Genomic DNA, 22,592 nt, shown 5'->3' with positions numbered 1-22,592 from the left:
CATTTCTCCCTCATTCCTCAGAGACTGATGTTGTTTTTAATCATCACCACAGGCGGTTAATAGATCTGAGCACAAACAGCCTATATTCCAGGATTAGTTGTACCTCACAGTCGAGACCTTTTTGTAGCTCAGTTTGTAGGTGGTCTTTTGTAGCTCAATCGATAGAGCATTATGCTTGTAATAGCGATCGACCGATTAATCGGAATGGCCGATTTAATAAGGGCCGATTTCAAGTCTTTATAACAATCAGTTAAGAACACATTCTTATTTTCAATGACAGCCTAGGAACGGTGGGTTAACTGCCTTGTTCAGGGGCAGAACGATATATTTTTACCATGGTCAGCTCGGGGATTCGAACTTGCAACCTTACAGTTAACTAGTCCAACGCTCTAACCACCTGATTACATTGCATTCCACGAGGAGACTGCCTGTTACGCGAATGCAGTAAGCCAAGGTAAGTTGCTAGCTAGCATTAAACGTATCTTATAAAAAACAATCAATCATAATCACTAGTTAACTACACACGGTTGATGATATTACTAGTTTATCTAGCGTGTGGGGGCGGCAGGGTAGCCTAGTGGTTAGAGCGTTGGACTAGTAACTGAAAGGTTGCAAGTTTGAATCCCCGAGCTGACAAGGTAGAAATCTGTCGTTCTGCCCCTGAACAAGAATTTGTTCTTAACTGACTCACCTAGTTAAATAAATAAATACATTTTTTTTGTGCATATAATCGATGCAGTGCGTATTCGTGAAAAAGGACTGTGTACCTAACCATAAACATCAATGCCTTTCTTAAAATCTTTACACAGAAGTATATATTTTTAAACCTGCATATTTAGCTAAAAGAAATCTAGGTTCGCAGGCAATATTAGCCAGGTGAAATTGTCACTTTTCTTGCGTTCAATGCACGCAGAGTCAGTGTATATGCAACAGTTTTTTTTTTTTTTTTGTCCTGTTGGCCCACCTGCAGAGTGAAGCTTTTTATTTTATTTTTTATTCTTGCATCCATAGCTCAGTCTATGACTTTGACAGTGGTTACATGGCACGGTCAGACTGGTTGAAATTACAGATTGTGCCTTTAATAACCCCTGTGGGCGGCTTCCTGGTGTGGCTGTGTATACTTTGTGCTGCAAGTATTATTGATCTGCCCAGGCTGTTCCTCTCCTCTTCTGCAGCAGTCTATTACTGCCTGCCTGCTTTGTCTTGTCTGATCTGCCCCATCACTCCAAGGCGGCTCTCCCTAATGAGTAGTGACTGCCTCTCCATGCCAGCTATCAGTGGATAATTCTGTTACTAGATGATGCTCTGTAAAGTCACTCATATTTCTAGTTTTACATTTTACAGGACACATTTTTAAGAATGTTTTTAATGGAACACATTTGTGAATGATTTATGCGGTTTGCGGGAAGAAGCCATTTAGATCTGCATTTACAAAACACAGTGAGTCTTTCCCTTTCTGCTTGAAAAATGCAGAAACTCTTGCTGCATGTTGTAAACATAGATCTAAATAGCTTCTTACTGTAAATTCTGCTCTGCTTCTGTCAGGTTTCGCTCCAAATCATGAATGTAAAAGGAATAATTTTGTGCTTCAGTTGCACTTCTCTACTCTGATGAAATATACAGTTGAAGTCGGAAGTTTACATACACCTTAGCCAAATACACAATTCCTAACATTTAATCCTAGTATATATTCCCTGTCTTAGGTCAACTAGGATCATCACTTTATTTTAAGAATGTGAAATGTCAGAATAATAGTAGAGATGGATTTATTTCAGCTTCCCAGTGGGTCAGAAGTTTACATACACTCAATTAGAATTTGCCTTTAAATTGTATAACTTGGGTCAAACGTTCCGGTTAGCCTTCCACAAGCTTCCCACAATAAGTTGGGTGAATTTTGGCCCATTCCTCCTGACAGAGCTGGTGTTAACTGAGTCAGGTTTGTAGGCCTCCTTGCTCGCACACGCCTTTTCAGTTCTGCCTACAATTTTTTTATGGGATTGAGGTCAGGGCTTTGTGATGGCCACTCCAATACCTTGACTTTGCCACAACTTTGGAAGTATGCTTGGGGTCGTTGTCCATTTGGAAGTCCCCGAGATCTCTTGAGATGTTGCTTCAATATATCCACATAAGTTTCCTTCCTCATGACGCCATCTATTTTGTGAAGTGCACCAGTCCCTCCGGCAGCAAAGCACCCCCCACAACATGATGCTGCCACCCCGGTGCTTCACGGTTGGGATGGTGTTCTACAGCTTGCAAGCCTCCCCCTTTTTCCTCCAAACATAACGATGGTCATTATGGCCAAACAGTTCTATTTTTGTTTCATCAGACCAGAGGACATTTCTCCAAAAGTACGATCTTTGTCCCCATGTTCAGCTGCAAATCGTAGTCTGGCTTTTTTATGGCAGTTTTGGAGGAGTGGCTACTTCCTTGCTGAGCGGCCTTTCAGGTTATGTCTATAGGACTCGTTTTACTGTGGATATAGATACTTTTATACCTGTTTCCTCCAGCATCTTCACAAGGTTGTTCTGGGGTTGATTTGCACTTTTTGCACCAATATTACATTAATCTCTTGGAGACAGAACGCTTCTCCTTCCTAAGCGGTATGATAGCTGCGTGGTCCCATGGTGTTTATACTTGTGTACTATTGTTTGTACGTTTGGAAATTGCTCCCACGGATGAACCAGAGGTCTACAATTTTTTTTCTGAGGTCTTGGCTGACTTCTTTTGATTTTCCCATGATGTCAAGTAAAGAGGCACTGAGTTTGAAGGTAGACCTTGAAATACATCCACAGGTACACCTCCAATTGACTCAAATGATGTCAATTAGCCTATCAGAAGCTTCTAAAGCCATGACAACATTTTCTGGAATTTTCCCAGCTGTTTAATGGCATTGTAAACTTAGTGTATGAACTTCTGACCCACTGGAATTGTGATACAGTGAAATAATCCATCTGTAAAAAATTGTTGGGAAAATGACTTTGTTGTCCTAACCGTCTTGCAAAAACTATAGTTTGTTAACTTCTTGGATATAGGGGGCGCTCTTTTAATTTATGGATTAAAAAAACGTTCCTGTTTTAAACAAGATATTTTGTCACGAAAAGATGCTCGACTATGCATATAATTGACAGCTTTGGAAAGAAAACACTGACGTTTCCAAAACTGTAAAGATATTGTCTTGCTTTTTCATTGTAAGCAACACTGAACAAAAATATGAACGTTACATGTAAAGTGATGGTCCCATGTTTCATGAGCAGAAATAAAAGATCCCAGACATTTTCCATATGCACAAAAGGCTTTTCTCTCAAATTTAGTACACAAAAGTTGAGGGATCCCTGTTAGTGAGCATTTGTCCTTTGCCAAGATAATACATCCACCTGACAGGTGTAGCATATCAAGAACCTGATTAAACAGCATGATCATTAGAGGTGCACTTTGTGTTGGACAATTAAAGGATACTCTAACACCCAACACAATGCCACAGATGCCTGAAGTTTTGAGGGAGCGTGCAATTGACATGCAGGAATGTCCACCAGAGCGGTTGCCAGAGAATTTAATGTTTATTTCTCTACCATACGCTGCCTCCAATGTCGTTTTAGAGAATTTGGCAGTACGTCCAACCGGCCTCTCAACCGCACACCCACGTGTATGGCGTTGTGTGGGCGAGTGGTTTGCTGATGTTATTGTTGTGAATGGAGTGCTCCATTGTGGTGTTATGGTATGGGCAGGCATAAGCTACGGACAAACAGCACTTGCATTTTATCGATGACAATTTAAATGCACAGACACCGCGACGAGATCCTGTGGCCCATTGTCTTGCCATTCATCCGCAGCAATCACCTCGTGTTTCAGCATAATGCACAGCCCCATGTCGCAAGGATCTGTACACAATTCCACAAGCTGAAAATGTCCCAGTTCTTCCATGGCCTGCATACTCACCAGACATGTCACCCGTTGAGCATGTTTGGGATGCTTTGGATTGACTTGTTATTCACAGGGTTCGCACAAGGTGCTTAAAGTACTTGATTTTGACACAAGTAAAATTCAAGTACTGGAGAAAACCTTGAAAATTTGACATTTTCTCAAGTTGGTTAAAATGAGAGGAGAACCTAATTATCAAATATGTTAATATATTGGTCTATTAATTCATTTCCAGGCAGACTAAAGTTTTATTTCCTCACGTGTTTCGCTCTCTGGTTGCCAGGCAAGCTCGCTCATTCCACCCACACTGCCTCTCTCAGGTACAGAACTGACTGATTAGGCACCAAATGCCATAATTTGTAGAATTTTTAATTAATTTATTTGCAATGTGATTTTCAGGATTTTTTTTTCAAATTTTGTCTGTCATAGTTGAAGTGTACCTATGAAAATTACAGGCCTCTCATCTTTTTAAGTGGGAGAACTTGCACAATTGGTGTCTGACTAAATACTTTCTTGCCCCACTGTACCACTCATGTATGTAGTCAAATGCGTATTATTGAGTAGAACTTTGGTAGTGATGAATACTAAGTTGTTTTTTTGTGGCAATATTCTGCCTTATGCTTGCAACTAGAAACAATTGCATAATACAAACTATTTCAAATTGATGGGCCTTGAAAATAAATATTAGTGCTTGACGAAGTACTCAAATCCTTGAATTTGACTTGCCACGTGTTCCAGTTCCCACCAATATCCAGCAACTTCATATAGACATGGAAGAGGAGTGGGACAACATTCCACAGGCCACAATCAACAGCCTGATCAACTCTATGCGAAGGAGATGTTGCGCTGCATGAGGCAAATGGTGGTCACACCAGATACTCACTGGTTTTCTGATCCACGCCCCTAACTTTTTTAAGGTATCTGTGACCAACAGATGCATATATCTGTTCTCGGTCATGTGAAATCCATGGATTAGGGATGGCCTAATGAATTTATTTAAATTGATTGATTTCCTTATGTATGGTAACTCGGTTAAGTCTTTGAAATTGTTGTGTTTTTTATTTTATTTTTATAATTTACTTGTGTGGATGATGGCCAAATGGCGTTGCACTTCTCTGTCCCTTGATGAAAATTACACCTGCTCTTTCCATGAGACTGACCAGGTGAATCCAAGTGAAAGCTATGATCCTACATTGAAGTCACTTGTTAAATCCAGTTGAGGAATAGCTTGTGAATCTTTGCCATTCAGAGGGTGAATGGATAAGGCAATATGTCAGTGCCTTTGAATGGGGTATGGTAGTAGGAGTACCGGTTTGTGTATCAAGAACTGCAACGCTGCTGGTTTTTTCACGCGCAACAGTTTCCTCTGTGTATCAGGAACGGTCCACCACCCAAAGGACATCCAGCCAACTTGACACAACTGTGGGAATCATTGGAGTCAACATTGGGCAAGCGTCCCTGTGGAATGCTTTCGACACCTTGTTGACTCTCAATATAAAATGCAGGTGAAATGGTTTGAGAAACAGATTTTTTTGATTGTCTGCGTTTTGAAAATGCTTATTTCTGAAAGCAAATGAGTCCCCCGGCATTTTTGCCAGTGTTAACAATTGGCATACGGTCTTCTGTAAAAAGGTTTCGGTTCCATCAGTAAACCAATTATTGTATCTCTGTCCTATGGTGAGTGTGGATCTGTGTGTGTGTTCCCTGCAGGCTCAGCAGATGCTCTCGGCCTGCCTGGAGAAGGTAGATGTGTCCAACACAGAAGGTTATGACATCTTCATCACTCAACTCAAAGAAGGACTGAAGAATACCTCACATGAGACTGCAGCCAATCACAAAGTGGCCAAGGTGAGTCACACTCAGGGCTCTGGGAGGAGGCGAACCATGTCACAACTTTCCTACTAACAACGGATGCACATTTCGATAAATGTTGCTGCCGATTAACCAATTAACAAATGGTTAAATTAGTTCCAAACTGTAAAATGACGTGACCAGCATAAAATACCGTGCATGGGTACATTTATATTTTAAGAGCTTAAAAGACGGGACAATAGCAAGCCTATCCTCTCATATTATTGAACATGCAACTACTGTAATGAAGCAGACAATGTAATATATCATTTCCAAAATGCATTTTGTGGGATAACACTGTTCAGAAAGACACACTTGATGTGAGCCATTTTATGTGACCGAGATTAACATCTTCGTTAGCAATAGGGGTGTGTTGAGTTGTCGGACAAAACGGTTGTCATAACGAATATGGGCAATCTTCTGGATACGGTTATGATCAGAGTATTTTTTTTATTTTTAATGATCTGTGACTGGGAAAATCGCAATTTTCGGGTACCGACACGCATCTTTCTCAGTCATTTGGTTCCACATGGTCTAAATAACTCAACTGCCTGTAAAGAGAATGGCAGGCTGTAGGCCTACGTTGATTCTGCTGCTCTGAATGGATAGTGAAGCTGTATCTCTCTGTCCACACGCTTCATGTCGTCACCCGATCAGCTTTCATCTAATTTGGTGACAGATTCTCATTTTCCCACGAGACGTTTCCATCAAATTGACTTGTTGTGGAGAAAATGGTGTGAGTGATGACGTAGTGCACATAAAAATAACTTTTGCTGTTAAATTCCCATGTCCCAAATAAAAAGATAACCCATTGAACATGTACTTATTTTTGTGACAAATGTTGCATTATATAGCAAATGTACCCTCTCTGGGGTTGGCCAGTGCGCTCTAGCCAACAGTTCGAACAGTGTGAGTGTAGCTTTCAAATTCTCTGTCCATAATCTCATTATGTGTTTGTCAAACGGCAGCCAAGTATCTAGCATCATTTCACCAGAATAACCCCCTCTATATTTATTGGAAAGCAGCATCAAGTTCACCACCGTGTGCTTTCAACACCCTGTGAAGTTCGTCATAACTTATTTAATCTGTAACCTTGTAAACTGCATGCTTTCCCGAGTTGTAGTTGGAGGACCACACAACGAGTCATTGAGTGACTCCAAGTTTATATCAATATGTGTGCATACTGTGGTTCCTCCTTTAAAAGTTGCATGCTTACATCACAGGACCTAGAGGTACCCAGCGTCACGGCTTCATTGCTCCAGACCACCACATGCGGGAGTTACAGAACTCATTATGCATTTGGGTCCCAAGGTTTTTATATGACCAATCATATAAAAAGATAAGGGTGGTTTCAATGACTAATTTGACACGAGCCACCTGACCCTGGTGACTTCAGCAAAGATGGCTGACAAAATGTAAATGTCAGTAGTTATAACGTCGTAATGAGTCAAGCAAAAAAACATGTACAATTGAGAGGAAAATGTTAGTTAATGTAGAGACAAACGATTGTGCATATTTTTTTGTCATAAAGATAATTTACGAAAATTATTATTTAGCAAGTTTTTTTTCTCTTCTCTGTCATATCCAATACCAGGTGTATCAAACTCCATTATTTGATTGATGCCGTGTCTGCATGCATGTATTACAATTATATACATCAACAGTGTTTACCACTCCTGCTCCTGTGACATCAATGATTCCACATTGTAACTGTGCAATAGACTAGAAACATGATTTAAGTAAAGGCTGATTTTGTTTTTCATATATACAGAATGAAAAACATTACATCCTGCCAGCATGCCCACAAGAGTACTGAATGACACTATTTACTCTGAGACCGGCATAATAATGTAATGAAATGAGCAGGTTTCGAGCTCTCAACATTCTAGCCCGAAGTCCAGCATGCTATCGACTGTGCCCAAATGTATTGAGTTGGGGCCGACTGTGGCTAAAAACACTTTATCAATTGGAATCATTATGTGGAAAGGGGGAAAAGTATTATTAGTAGTTTTTCACAAGAGTAGGAGAATGGGCTATTAGCTGAACAATAGACTATTCAACCTTTACTATAGAATTGTCTAATAGCTGAGCTAGGTGTGAACCCCCCCCCCCCCCACCACCACTTGCAACAAATAATTTGTATCCATCTTTCCACATCTACCTACACACAGGTAATGTTCTCAGAGAAAAAAAAAATATATATGTTTGTGTGTGTGGATACAGTTGAAGTCGGAAGTTTACATACACCTTAGCCAAATACATTTAACCTCAGTTTTTCGCTATTCCTGACATTGTAATCCTAGTAAAAATTCCCTGTTTTAGTTCAGTTAGGGTCACCACTTTATTTTAAGAATGTGAAATGTCAGAATAATAGTAGAATTATTCATTCAGCTTTTATTTCTTTCATCACATTCCCAGTGGGTCAGAAGTTTACATGCACTCAATTAGTATTTGGTAGAATTGCCTTGAAATTATTTAATTTGGGTCAAATGTTTTGGGTAGCCTTCCACAAGCTTCCCACAATAAGTAGGGTGAATTTTGGCCCATTCCTTCTGACAGAGCTAGTGTAAATGAGTCAGGTTTGTCGGCCTCCTTGCTCGCACACGCCTTTTCAGTTCTACCCACAAATGTTATATGGAATTGAGAACAGGGCTTTGTGATGGCCACTCCAATACCTTGACTTTGTTGACTTTAAGCCATTTTGCCACAACTTTGGAAGTTTGCTTGGGGTCATTGTTCATTTGAAAGACCCATTTGCGACCAAGCTTTAACTTCCTGACTGATGTCTTGAGATGTTGCTTCAATATATCCACATAATTTTCCTGCCTCATAATGCCATCTATTTTGTGACGTGCACCAGTCCCTCCTGCAGCAAAGCAACCCCACAACATGATGCTGCCATCCCAGTGCTTCACGGTTGGGATGTTGTTCTTTGGCTTGCAAGCCTCCCCCTTTTTCCTCTAAACATAAAGATGGTCATTATGGCCAAACAGTTCTATTTTTGTTTCACCAGACCAGAGGACATTTCTCAAAATCTTTGTCCCCATGTTCAGTTGCAAACTTTAGTCTGGCTTTTTTATGGCGGTTTTGGAGCAGTTGTTTGTTCCTTCCTGAGCGGCCTTTCAGGTAATGTGGATATAGGACTCGTTTTACTGTTGATATAGATACTTTTATACCTGTTTCCTCCAGCATCTTCACAAGGTTGTTCTGGGGTTTATTTGCACTTTTTGCACCAATATTACATTCATCTCCAGGAGACCGAACGCGTCTCCTTCCTGAGCGGTGTGATGGCTGCGTGGTCCCATAGTGTTTATACTTGCATACTATTGTTTGTACAGATGAACGTGGTACCTTCAGTCGTTTGGACATTTCTCCCAAGGATGAACCAGACTTGTGGAGGTCTACAATTGGCTGATTTATTTTGATTTTCCCATGATGTCAAGTAAAGAGGCACAGAGTTTGAAGGTAGGCCTTGAAATGCATCCACATGTACACCTCCAATTGACTCAAATGATGTCTAATTGATATCATCTCAGAAGCTTCTTAAAGCCAGGACATAATTTTTGGGAATTTTCCAAGCTATTTAATGGCACAACTTAGTGTATGTGAACTTCTGACCCACTGGCATTGTGATACAGTGAAATAATCTGTCTGTAAACAATTGTTGGCAAAATTATTTGTCATGCACAAAGCAGATGTCCTAACCGACTTGACAAAACTATAGTTTGTTAACAAGAAATGTGTGGAGTGGTTGAAAAACTAGTTTTAATTATGTAAACTTCCGACTTCAACTATATGTACAGTGGGGCTTATAAAAAAGTATTTAGCCAGCCACCAATTGTGCAAGTTCTCCCACTTAAAAAGATGAGAGGCCTGTAATTTTCATCAAAGGTACACATCAACTATGACAGACAAAATGAGAGAAAAAAATCCAGAAAATCATATGGTAGGATGTAATGATTTTATTTGCAAATTATGGTGGAAAATAAATATTTGGTCACCTACAAACAAGCAAGATTTCTGGCTCTCACAGACCTGTAACTTCTTCTTTAAGAGGCTTCTCTGTCCTCCACTCGTTACCTGTATTAATGGCACCTGTTTGAACTTGTTATCAGTATAAAAGACACCTGTCCACAACGTTTGACCTCTGTCATTGCCAACAAAGGGATGACGCTGCGCACAATTGGCCCAGCGTCATCCGGGTTTAGCCAGGGTAGGCCTTCGTTGTAAATAAGAATGGTTTCTTACCTGACTTGCCTAGTTAAATAAAGGTTCAATTTAAAACAACTGGCAGCAACCGCAGCACAATCAATAGGAGGAGAGCCGTGGCTGGTGCTGAAAATATAGCTTGTTATGCAAGTGTTGCACACCAACAGATGGAGAAGACTGGTGTAGGTTGAGAAATTAATTTCAACAAAATCTTTCATTTTTATTTGACTTTACAAACAACAAGAGGGCTTAATTGGAGTCTTTCTTCGGAGCCTAGAGATATATAAAACAACTTAACTAGCTGAGATAGGTTATGAGGCTTAACAGCCTAATAGAAGTAGGAGTTTTTTTTTTCTTTTTCGCCAACTTAGTTGCAACTGGTCAAAAATGTAGCATCCTACATAAAACAATCATTTGAAGAAAAAAAGTCTGCACGTTCGAACTACAACAATGTACCTAATATTTAAAAGCGCACATTTGTAAATCACAATCTCTAAAAGTAATTGGAAAGGTAGATACACATTTTGACACAATAAAGAATGGAAACAAGATGATGTGTTTTATTTACAGTAGTGATGGACAACTGGAGGCATTTTGCAAACATGTTTTCAAACGCTTGTTTCTCACGACTGTAGCAGGTGTAGCCCATCATGCAAATGTTTCCTATGAGCAGGACAATAGACTTTTTGTAACCCGGCTACTGTTGTGAAAACCCCTCAACCTCGCAATGTATTCGATGCTTAACTACTCTAAAGTGCTACATTTCTAACTGAAAACAGCAGTACAGTATGTCTTCAGCAACATCTTCATGCTTTTGTTAATAAATAAAATAACGAGAAAAAAGTAATTAAAATGCGGATGTTTATATAAACTACATTTTAGTCGCACTTCCACCCAGCTCCACGACCACAGGTAAAACCTTGCTGAGATGATCAATGTATTTGTTGTCTTGTTGTATCGTCAATTTCTCTAGCCAAAACATCTTGATGGCCTTGACCAGTTTATCTTTGCTTGGCGGAGTTACGGATTAATGTTTTCAGTTGATGCCAAACAAGTTCGATTGAGTTTAAATCTGGAGACCTACATGTGGAGATGAACAAAATATTTTTTTGATATACTGTTGCAAGTCTTTTTAAAATATGTTTTTTAACCTTTTATTTTGACTACATAAAGGTCTACTTACTCTGCTGGTGTCTTGACCCAGTTTATGCCCTCATTTGCAATGCAAACCCGGGCGTCATTGTCTGCATTTGGAGAAGAAAAAAATAAATTTAGCCTAACAGCCAAAATTAGGTACAATAATAGAAATATACATGTAAATAGGCCTAAACGTAACAAAATATTGCTATAATCCTACCTTGAAAGAAACTATGTGTACACAGAAACACCTCTCTGACATAGGGTCCAGTACATCTCTTGTTGATTTATTCCTCAAAGACATCTCGAGCCATGATAACTGAAAAAGGAGGCAAGAGTGAATTATATTATAACACATAATAGCCTGTGAGGTGTAAGCTACAATATTTTATGTACCTTTTGCTTTGTAAATAGTTACCACCAAAAATCAAATATGGGCCTGGTCCCTGGCCAGAAATTGCCCCCCACACATGGAGTTTGAGCGGATGCTTGGGACTCTGCTTGCTTGATCTTCCTTTTTTCCCCTACAGCAATTTTGAGCAAATTTCTCGAGGGCCATGGTTGATTCGTCTATGAAGATGACGTTATTGAATGTCTTGCCAGCTTTGATCTGGGCCTGCAGGACGCCAAGTTCTATGTTTGTCCTGACGAATTATTGAGTCAAAACTACAGAACAGTACAAAACAAGCGAACACGCATGCTTAATGTTCTTTCCTTAAGTCTACACAAGTTTCTTCAACTGTCTTCTGACTGTAATTAGAGCGATGTTGATGTTGTGCCGTGATGCCAGCAGATTACAGATAGCCTTTTCCAAGCGCTCATCATCTTCATGAAGCAAGTGATGTCTGCTAAATAACCAATTTAGGTTTCTCCAGAAATAAATATTTCTAAATAACAAATTGCCTTTATTTACAAATGAGTGAGAATGCCTTTTTCTTGCTCACTGTGTTAAATGAAAACTAAATTTCCAAAATATCATTACTTTTTAAACAAAGCGATGATTATTAATTAATTTAGAATGATATAAAAGCCCCTTAGTATCTGTGAGAATATTTAACGGAAAATGCCCCTTTTTAGATATTAATTTAGAGTCCTCCAATCCTCTAAATGTAATTATTGGCGGAGAGTCACGTCATTGAGAAAATATTTTCCGATATACTGTAGGCCTACCATAGGCAAAATGAGTCTCACTAGTGTTGACCTGTTAAAAATGGTGTAGGTCTTATTTATTTAAAGAGTATATTGAAGTTAAAGCAAAAGCCTACAATTATTTTAGCACAGTTTCGCTCTGAGGAAAGCATGGGGACTGGTCTTGATAAAGCAATGAGATTTTTATTTTCACTGAATCTCTGTTTGGGTATTAGTTAGACAAGAATTAGAAAATTAGGGCGCAGAAATGCTATGCTCTTAGTGTAACCTTTATTTAACGAGGAAATTCACTTAAGAACAAATTCTTACTGACAAGGACAGCCTACTTGTGCCCTGTGGGGTTTCTTCACCTAAATAGCCCAGTACTGTACTGCTGACCGTCATGTTGTACTGCGCCATATTTTCTATTCCACCCTAATGGAAACCCAGATGGTTTTTAGTTAGAATAGAAAAAACATAATATTAATCAAATTAATTAAGCAAGTACCAGTCAAAAGTTTTGACACAGCTACTCATTCAAGGAATTATATTTTATTTTTTACAATTTTCTACATTGTAGAATAATAGTGAAGACGTCACAACTATGAAATAACACCGGTCTCCCTGGTGCCCTGCATTCTGTAGTACAGACATGGTCTGCTCTCCCTTATGTAAGGAATTAGGCACTTTCCCATGTTTACTACAGTGTGTATTGTAGACTGCACAGTAGCCTAATAAACAAAAACACATTTCGTTGATAAAAAAATAATCTTTCAAAATGCGGATGTTGATTTAGTTATGGATCCATAATGAATTGGGAATAAATATCACTGATTTACAGAAATATTGGAACGAAGTTGTTTAATGAAGACAAACCTTTTAGAGTCCTCCAATGCTGTAGCTCCTCCCGACACTCGTGTTGTACAGCGCCGTATTTTCCATCCTAAATCCTGAGGTTTTTGTTTTTTCTGACTAGAAATACCATAATATTCATCTAATTAATTAAGCCAAATTTCTTAATCAATCCCATTTACTATGTTATTACAAAAAGGGTTTAAATTCTCTATTAATGCTATTGTGGAATACTATCAAATGCTTCTCAAAGATGCCTCTGGTGGTCAAACTACCAATAACTTGGCTGACGATTAAATGATGTGTCACAGAATGCTGCGGCAGCACGCAAGGTGTGCCGCATTATGACGCAACTTTCCACCGATTTCTCACATGATACCTTTTAGACCCACTCGACAAGGTGGGATCTTTTTTTATTTTTTATTTTTTTTATTTTTTTTTTTACATTTAAGAAGTTAAAACCTCTTATGGATAGACGAGACTCTAGCGTCTCAACTGGCCAATTGCTGGGGGAAATGCAGAGCGCCAGATTAAAATAAATGCTATAAAATTCAAACTTTCATTAAATCACACATGTAAGATACTCAATTAAAGCTACACTCGTTGTGAATCCAGCCAATATGTCAGATTTTAAAAATGCTTTTCAGCGAAAGCATAAGAAGCTATTATCTGATAGCCTGCACCAGCCGTAAACAAAGGAGCTAGCATAGCAGGCGCTACACAAAACGCTGAAATAAAATATAAAACATGCATTACCTTTGACAAGCTTTTTTTGTTGGCACTTCAATATGTCCCATAAACACCACAATTGGTTCTTTTTGTTCGATTAATTCCGTCCATATGTACCCAAAATGTCCATTTATAAAGCGTGTTTGATCCAGAAAAAAACGGCTTACAAAAACGCAACGTCACTACAAAATATTTCAAAAGTTGCCTATAAACTTTGCCAAAATATTTCAAACTACTTTTGTAATACAACGTTAGGTATTTTTAAACGTTAATAATCGATCAAATTGTATACGGTGCAATCTGTATTCAATACAGGAAAGAAAATAAACCAGCACTGCTTTTCACATCTCACAAAAGTATCCCCAGTTCCGAGTTGGCCTACTTCTTCATAGCACAAAGGAATAACCTCCAACCATATTCCAAAGACTGGCGACATCCAGTGGAAGCGGTAGGAACTGAAAATAGGTTCCTATTAAATATCCAATGGCAAAGACAATATAGGGAACAGAGAGAGAAAATAAATAATTCTGAACAGTTAGTCCTCTGGGTTTTGCCTGCTACATAAGTTCTGTTTTACTCACAGACATGATTCGAACAGTTTTAGAAACTTCAGAGTGTTTTCTATCCAAATCTATGAATAATATTCGTATCTTATATTCTTGGCATGAGTAACAGGAAGTTGAAATTGGGCACGCTATTTATCCCTAGCTTTAATTAACTGACAAATTTGCTGTTTCCATCAGGCCTGTCGTGATATTTATTTTGGCCAACTTATTTATTTATTTATTTACCTTTATTTAACCAGGTAGGCAAGTTGAGAACAAGTTCTCATTTACAATTGCGACCTGGCCAAGATAAAGCAAAGCAGTTCGACAGATAAAACGACACAGAGTTACACATGAAGTAAAAACAAACATACAGTCAATAATGCAGTATAAACAAGTCTATATACAATGCGAGCAAATGAGGTGAGAAGGGAGGTAAAGGCAAAAAAGGCCATGATGGCAAAGTAAATACAATATAGCAAGTAAAATACTGGAATGGTAGTTTTGCGATGGAAGAATGTGCAAAGTAGAAATAAAAAATAATGGGGTGCAAAGGAGCAAAATAAATAAATAAATTAAAATTAAATACAGTTGGGAAAGAGGTAGTTGTTTGGGCTAAATTATAGGTGGGCTATGTACAGGTGCAGTAATCTGTGAGCTGCTCTGACAGTTGGTGCTTAAAGCTAGTGAGGGAGATAAGTGTTTCCAGTTTCAGAGATTTTTGTAGTTCGTTCCAGTCATTGGCAGCAGAGAACTGGAAGGAGAGGCGGCCAAAGAAAGAATTGGTTTTGGGGGTGACTAGAGAGATATACCTGCTGGAGCGTGTGCTACAGGTGGGAGATGCTATGGTGACCAGCGAGCTGAGATAAGGGGGGACTTTACCTAGCAGGGTCTTGTAGATGACATGGAGCCAGTGGGTTTGGCGACGAGTATGAAGCGAGGGCCAGCCAACGAGAGCGTACAGGTCGCAATGGTGGGTAGTATATGGGGCTTTGGTGATAAAACGGATTGCACTGTGATAGACTGCATCCAATTTGTTGAGTAGGGTATTGGAGGCTATTTTGTAAATGACATCGCCAAAGTCGAGGATTGGTAGGATGGTCAGTTTTACAAGGGTATGTTTGGCGGCATGAGTGAAGGATGCTTTGTTGCGAAATAGGAAGCCAATTCTAGATTTAACTTTGGATTGGAGATGTTTGATATGGGTCTGGAAGGAGAGTTTACAGTCTAACCAGACACCTAAGTATTTGTAGTTGTCCACGTATTCTAAGTCAGAGCCGTCCAGAGTAGTGATGTTGGACAGGCGGGTAGGTGCAGGTAGCGATCGGTTGAAGAGCATGCATTTAGTTTTACTTGTATTTAAGAGCAATTGGAGGCCACGGAAGGAGAGTTGTATGGCATTGAAGCTTGCCTGGAGGGTTGTTAACACAGTGTCCAAAGAAGGGCCGGAAGTATACAGAATGGTGTCGTCTGCGTAGAGGTGGATCAGGGACTCACCAGCAGCAAGAGCGACCTCATTGATGTATACAGAGAAGAGAGTCGGTCCAAGAATTGAACCCTGTGGCACCCCCATAGAGACTGCCAGAGGTCCGGACAGCAGACCCTCCGATTTGACACACTGAACTCTATCAGAGAAGTAGTTGGTGAACCAGGCGAGGCAATCATTTGAGAAACCAAGGCTGTCGAGTCTGCCGATGAGGATATGGTGATTGACAGAGTCGAAAGCCTTGGCCAGATCAATGAATACGGCTGCACAGTAATGTTTCTTATCGATGGCGGTTAAGATATCGTTTAGTTTATCGTTTAAACTTGAACTTTACTCACATAAAAAGGTTGGATGGAAACCTGGTTACAGACATGCTCACCTAAGGACGCTGCTCCTAATCTGCAGCTTTTTTGCAATGAGAATGTTCAGGTAGGTATTCTGCCAACCTATATTTAGGCTTATTAAAACGCTTCTGTTTTTCCCGATCATGAGTATCATCCAATCTGACTATCAACTGTCAGTTTACGGATACAATTATGCAGGGCTGGTCCTGGTGCCGGAAGAAATGGTACAAGTTTTACTGGCACCTAAACAATTATGCTGTTGTGTGTTTTTTTTTGTTTGCGTTATTTGCAACATATTTTGTGCATAATGTTTCTCCTACCATATCTTACTGCAAAAAAATTGCTTTTGGATATCAGGACAGTGATCACTCACCTCGGATTAGACAAAGATGTTTTCTTTAACAAGCAGGATGCACGGGATATACTACTAACACCTGACAAGGCCAACATCCCCGTTATTGGAAAGAGAACGAGGTACAGAGGACACGAGCGGGGTGCCTCGTAAGGATCCGCAGAAGGCGAGTGGGAAATGCGGCTGTTACGTCAATATTACTCGCCAATCTTTGGACAATAAATTAGACTAGGTCACGAATATCCTATTAAAAGGACATCAACCTGTAACATCTTATGCTACTCTGTTTGTCATATATGCATAGTCACTTTATTAACAATACCTACATGCACAAACTACCTTAATTAGCCTGACTAACCGGTTACTGTATATAGCCTCGCTACTGTTATTTTTCACTGTCTTTTTACTTTTTTTCTTTTTTTCTTTACTTATCTATTGTTCTCCTAATAGCGCAATTGTTAAGTAAAACAATAGGTGTTGGTTAGGGCCTGTAAGTAAGGAATTCACTGTAAAGTCTACCTACACCTGTTGTATTCGGCGCACATGACAAAAACTTTGATTTGATTCTTGCAGCCCCAACAAGAATAGTCCCAGTAAGCAAAATTAAGCTGAAAAATCCCGTCTAAAATACGTTGAAGCGCAGTTCAATTTAGGTTCTGAAGGAAAAGTTAAGACACAATTCCAGACGTTGAAATGTATTTTTTATTAATGAAAGTTGAAATTATGTCATTTATCGACATCTATGTTTGGGTCAAGGTCGGTCCAGACCGGGGCAAAACTAATTGCATTCTAAAGTCAATATCATGATTAGTTTATTATTGGTGTCAGATGTGTTAGCTGGGGCTGGGGAAAAAGTATGATCCCTATCAGTGAATATCAGCTACCCAACTTTATCAGGAGGAAATATCCTGAGCCTATTTGCAATCTGTTTACACCCCGGGAAATGCATGATTATTTAATTTTTTCGCTATGATCACCTCGTACAAAAATGTATGGATACAAACTTGAAACCACTGATCATGAAAATTCTGCTCATGAAACTTGTGGACCGCTGATGTGAGTAGCCTGATTGTCCATTTCACTTTGACTTGTCCTGTTTTTAGAATATGGTGTTAACATGTCAGCGCATTTCTTTTATTTTATTTGTCGCCATTTAGGTTAGGCTATTTGATCAGAAAAACCTGCATGATGTAACAAGTTTCTATCTCATTACATTGTCATACATTTTATCTCCAGCCTGTAGGCTGTAGAGAAAGCCTCATGCTCTTCCTACCATTTTCTACTGAGACTGAGCAATTAGTTGTAAAGCAAGCTACTTTCTAATGATCTACACTGCTCAAAAAAATAAAGGGAACAATAAAATAACACATCCTAGATCTGAATGAATGAAATATTCTTATTAAATACTTTTTTCTTTACATAGTTGAATGTGCTGACAACAAAATCACACAGAAATGATCAATGGAAATCAAATTTATCACACTCAAAATTACACACTCAAAATTAAAGTGGAAAACCACACTACAGGCTGACCCAACTGATGTAATGTCCTTAAAACAAGTCAAAATGAGGCTCAGTAGTGTGTGTGGCCTCCACGTGCCTGTATGACCTCCCTACAACGCCTGGGCATGCTCCTGATGGGGTGGCGAATGGTCTCCTGAGGGATCTCCCAGACCTGGACTAAAGCATCCGCAAACTCCTGGACAGTCTGTGGTGCAACGTGGCGTTGGTGGATGGAGCGAGACATGATGTCCCAGATGCGCTTCAGTGGATTCAGGTCTGGGGAACAGGCGGGCCAGTCCATAGTATCAATACCTTCCTCTTGCAGGAACTGCTGACACATTCCAGCCACATGAGGTCTAGCATTGTCTTGCATTAGGAGGAACCCAGGGCCACCCGCACCAGCATATGGTCTCACAAGGGGTCTGAGGATCTCATCTCGGTATCTAATGGCAGTCAGGCTACCTCTGGCGAGCACATGGAGGGCTGTGCGGCCCCCCAAAGAAATGCCACCCCACACCATGACTGACCCACTGCCAAACCGGTCATGCTGGATGATGTTGCATGCAGCAGAACGTTCTCCACGGCGTCTCCAGACTCTCACATGTGCTCAGTGTGAACCTGCTTTCATCTGTGAGGAGCACAGGGCACCAGTGGCGAATTTGCCAACCTTGGTGTTCTCTGGCAAATGCCAAATGTCCTGCACGGTGTTGGGCTGTAAGCACAACCCCCACCCGTGGACGTTGGGACCTCATACCACCTTCATGGAGTCTGTTTCTGACCGTTTGAGCAGACACATGCACATTTGTGGCCTGCTGGAGGTCATTTTGCAGGGCTCTGGCAGTGCTCCTCCTGCTCCTCCTTGCACAAAAGCGGAGGTAGCGGTCCTGCTGCTGGGTTGTTGCCCTCCTACGGCCTCCTCCACGTCTCCTGATGTACTGGCCTGTCTCCTGGTAGCGCCTCCATGCTCTGGACACTACGCTGACAGACACAGCAAACCTTCTTGCCACAGCTCGCATTGATGTGTCATCCTGGATGAGCTGCACTACCTGAGCCACTTGTGTGGGTTGTAGACTCCGTCTCATGCTACCACTAGAGTGAAAGCACCGCCAGCATTCAAAAGTGACCAAAACATCAGCCAGGAAGCATAGGAACTGAGAAGTGGTCTGTGGTCCCCACCTGCAGAACCACTCCTTTATTGGGGGTGTCTTGCTAATTGCCTATAATTCCCACCTGTTGTCTATTCCACTTGCACAACAGCATGTGCAATATATTGTCAATCAGTGTTGCTTCCTATGTGGACAGTTTGATTTCACAGAAGTGTGATTGACTTGGAGTTACATTGTGTTGTTTAAGTGTTCCCTTTATTTTTTTGAGCACTGTAGTTCGTTTTATGTCACAATGCGTTTGATTTGGCCACTGGGGGACAAGGAGAACCCCAGCTCCACTAAAACCATTGACAGCTTTGTGCTTATTTCAAGGGATTGTTAAATAAATGTTAACTATTTGGTTTAAATGTCATATTGAGTGTAGTCAGAACTATACATTTCTGGTTTATTCCATGCAAAACAATTGCACACACTTAGCTTGTAGTTATACAGACAGTAACTGCATTATTTTCATGATCAGTAAACCTCAATGATCATGTAATTTCAGATGCCAAATGGACAGGTACCTTCAGGTATGTAGCTAGCTTTGCAACAAAATTTTGGAAAGAGCTCGACATTGACAAGTCCTCGTTCTAGTAAAGTTTTCAGTCATACTACCTTCACCACCACTATAGATGTCTACCAAATCAAAGTATTTGTATATAGTCCTCTAGTTTATCCCCTGAAAGTTTGCTTGTTAACTAGCCATGGAAGGCCAGAACTTCCTCCCGCCAAAACAGGCTGAGATTTCAGGCGGTATTTTCAAACAGCTCTTATACTAAAAGGGCATTATCGTCATTTTCAAAATTTGACCATATTATTCCAACCTCAGTGTGGAATGTTTTTGACTGCACTGTGCCTTTTAAGACGGGCGGCTAAGAGCATTGGGCCAGTAATCGAAAGGTAGATCGCAATTTCGTTAGTTGAGCAGTAGCAAACCAACAAAAAAATATACGGTTCTGAAACACCCGTGAGTTGTGTTTGGCGCCTTGTCCTACACCTTGTTGCTATGTGCATTATAGCAAAGTTAACCAGCATGTTGGTGTTGAGAACGATGTGGCGGAGGCAACAGCAGATTGAAGAGATGAGAAAACAGCCCTTGTCTTATTGTCTAAGAAAAGTGAGGAGAGAGGAAACCCCAACTTAATTAGATCTATAATCAAAAGCCTAACTGTTAAATGTGCCTGGCTTTATAAATCATCCATATGTACTGTATCAAGAGAAACGAGACACACCCTGCTTGTGTTGCGTGTTTCAGTATTTGTTTGGCTGCTGTTTTTATATTTGCTATGCTCTAATACATTTTTTTCATTAGAACTGCGCCTCTGGTATTACAAAAAAAAAAAAAAGGATGATTTATATAGTGTTTACACTGTTCCAAATGGTCAAATGTATATTTATAGGGATGCACTGATATTACATTTTTGGCCGATATCCGTTATTTTCCTTGCCCAAAAAAACGATACCGATATTTACAATTTAAGCGGCCTTTTCAGCATTCTAGTACAGTTCAATAGTTAACACACACGGACGCAGCGGTCTAAGGCACTGCATCTCAGTGTAAGAGGCGTTACTACAGTTTCTGGTTCCAATCCAGGCACGTTGTCACATTCGACTGTGATTGGGAGTCCCACAGGGCAACACACAATTGGTCCAGTGTTGTTTTTGGCATTTACATATGTCCCCATTTAAAACTTTTTTTTAATTTTTTTTTTAACCTTTTATTTAACCAGGAAATTCAGTTAAGAACAAATTCTTATTTACAATGATGGCCTGGGAACAGTGGGATAACTGCCTGTTCAGGGGCAGAACGACAGATTTGTACCTTGTCAGCTCGGGGGTTTGAACTTGCAACCTTCCGGTTACTAGTCCAACGCTGTAACCCATTACCAGTAAAACATAATCAAAACCTATTTCTTTCACTTACTTGCTATGCTGTTACGTTAATTTGTTCAGTCGTTTCATATTTCAACCAGGATTTCATCATGCATGTCAAGCAGTGAAGTTTCAGCACTGTCTGTCCGTGGCCTCTCTTCCTTGGTGCGCACGGTCACTATGTCCATTTCCATCTTGTCCAGCTGTGTATGTAACATTTCATGTAAACCCTGTTTTTCTTGTCTGCATCGAAATAGCGGTTCTTGTACTTAGCATCGAGCATGGTTGCGACACAGTAAAGCGAGAATGCCACCCAATTGCTTGTTCACAGCCTGTCGGCAGTTTTGTTCAGCGGGCATTTCAATGCCATGACAGAGGCAATACTACTTTCCTCAGTACAAAATCCTCGACGACCCACTGCTGTCAGACTCGGCATGCTCATGGGGCTGATATCGCTGGTCCACTGCTAATAGCAGTGACGATATTACTGTGTAAGTAATTGTGGGCTCGTTTAGGAATGCTGTGTTGAATGTGTAGCGCCAACTTTTTTGTGGCGCCATTACGTCATGTACCGATGTTATATAGATACAGCACGTCAGCTTTGACATTGTGAAAAACCATCGGCGTTGAACAAGACATCGGGCCGATGTTATTTTTTTAGCTAATATCATCCGATTCCGATATGTTCACCGATATATCATGCATCCGTAATAATAATAATAACCCTCTTTCTTGATCTCCTTTTTGTTATTATCATTATAATAAGTAATTTCGTTAGCATTAGTAGACTTAGTATAGCAGCCTTGTATAACTATCATTGAACTGTAGGCCTAAGAGCACATCCTCTTTTTAGTCTTAATACCTTAACTAACTTAGGCATATATGCCAATACTTATATAGGCTACTTTGTCAGTCATTAATTCGTTCATGTCATCACACAGCATACGAGTCATTTAATGATGTGAAATGCAATCAAGCATTTTAAATTAAAATAACGCAACCATTGAATAATTAACTTAAACTATAACTGAACCGTTCCATTTCAGTAATTGCATTCACAAATGCATGCGACTGGTTTTTAATAATAAAGGATTTACAAAAATAATTATAACACTCTATGCTTAATTTATCCAGTGTTTACACTGTTCCAAATGGTTGGAAACTATATTGTAATCGATACAGCACCTCTTTGGAACACATAATATGCATGCAGCGCTTGCCCCTAAATTTTTTTATTTTATTGATCTCCAGTATTTTCCACAACTAGTCACATTTATTCCACACATCTCACTTGCCCTTTACCTCCTGAGCAACCTGTGAACATTCCCCCGTTTTTGAGTTTATTTTTCACATTTCACATGTTAGTGTTGGAGTTTGTTGTAACCAATGTATTGATGTGATTATGATACGCTATAGGACAGGCCCTATTGGTCACGTGCATGCGATGTATACATGTCATGTAAAGAGAGCAAGGATTATTGAGGGAATAGGGAGTGTTTTTCCTATGCAAGAAGGATT

At 40.0% G+C, this 22,592-nt stretch overlaps 1 protein-coding gene across 19 annotated transcripts in view; it reads left to right on the top strand.

Annotated features, from left to right (window-relative positions):
- LOC109899695 (baculoviral IAP repeat-containing protein 6) overlaps positions 1 to 22,592 on the top strand; it is a 140,948-nt gene that overhangs the window by 6,308 nt on the left and 112,048 nt on the right. For all 19 annotated transcript variants that reach the window (XM_031835772.1, XM_031835763.1, XM_031835766.1 and 16 more), the window contains exon 3: positions 5,629 to 5,766. In XM_031835772.1, the coding sequence (XP_031691632.1) occupies positions 5,629 to 5,766 (138 nt within the window). The remainder of the gene's footprint in view (positions 1 to 5,628; positions 5,767 to 22,592) is intronic.

Source organism: Oncorhynchus kisutch, linkage group LG11, assembly GCF_002021735.2.
Source record: "Oncorhynchus kisutch isolate 150728-3 linkage group LG11, Okis_V2, whole genome shotgun sequence".
Taxonomy (NCBI): Eukaryota; Metazoa; Chordata; class Actinopteri; order Salmoniformes; family Salmonidae; genus Oncorhynchus; species Oncorhynchus kisutch.
Note: the sequence above shows the minus strand (reverse complement) of the source record. Positions and strands in the feature narration are given on the sequence as shown.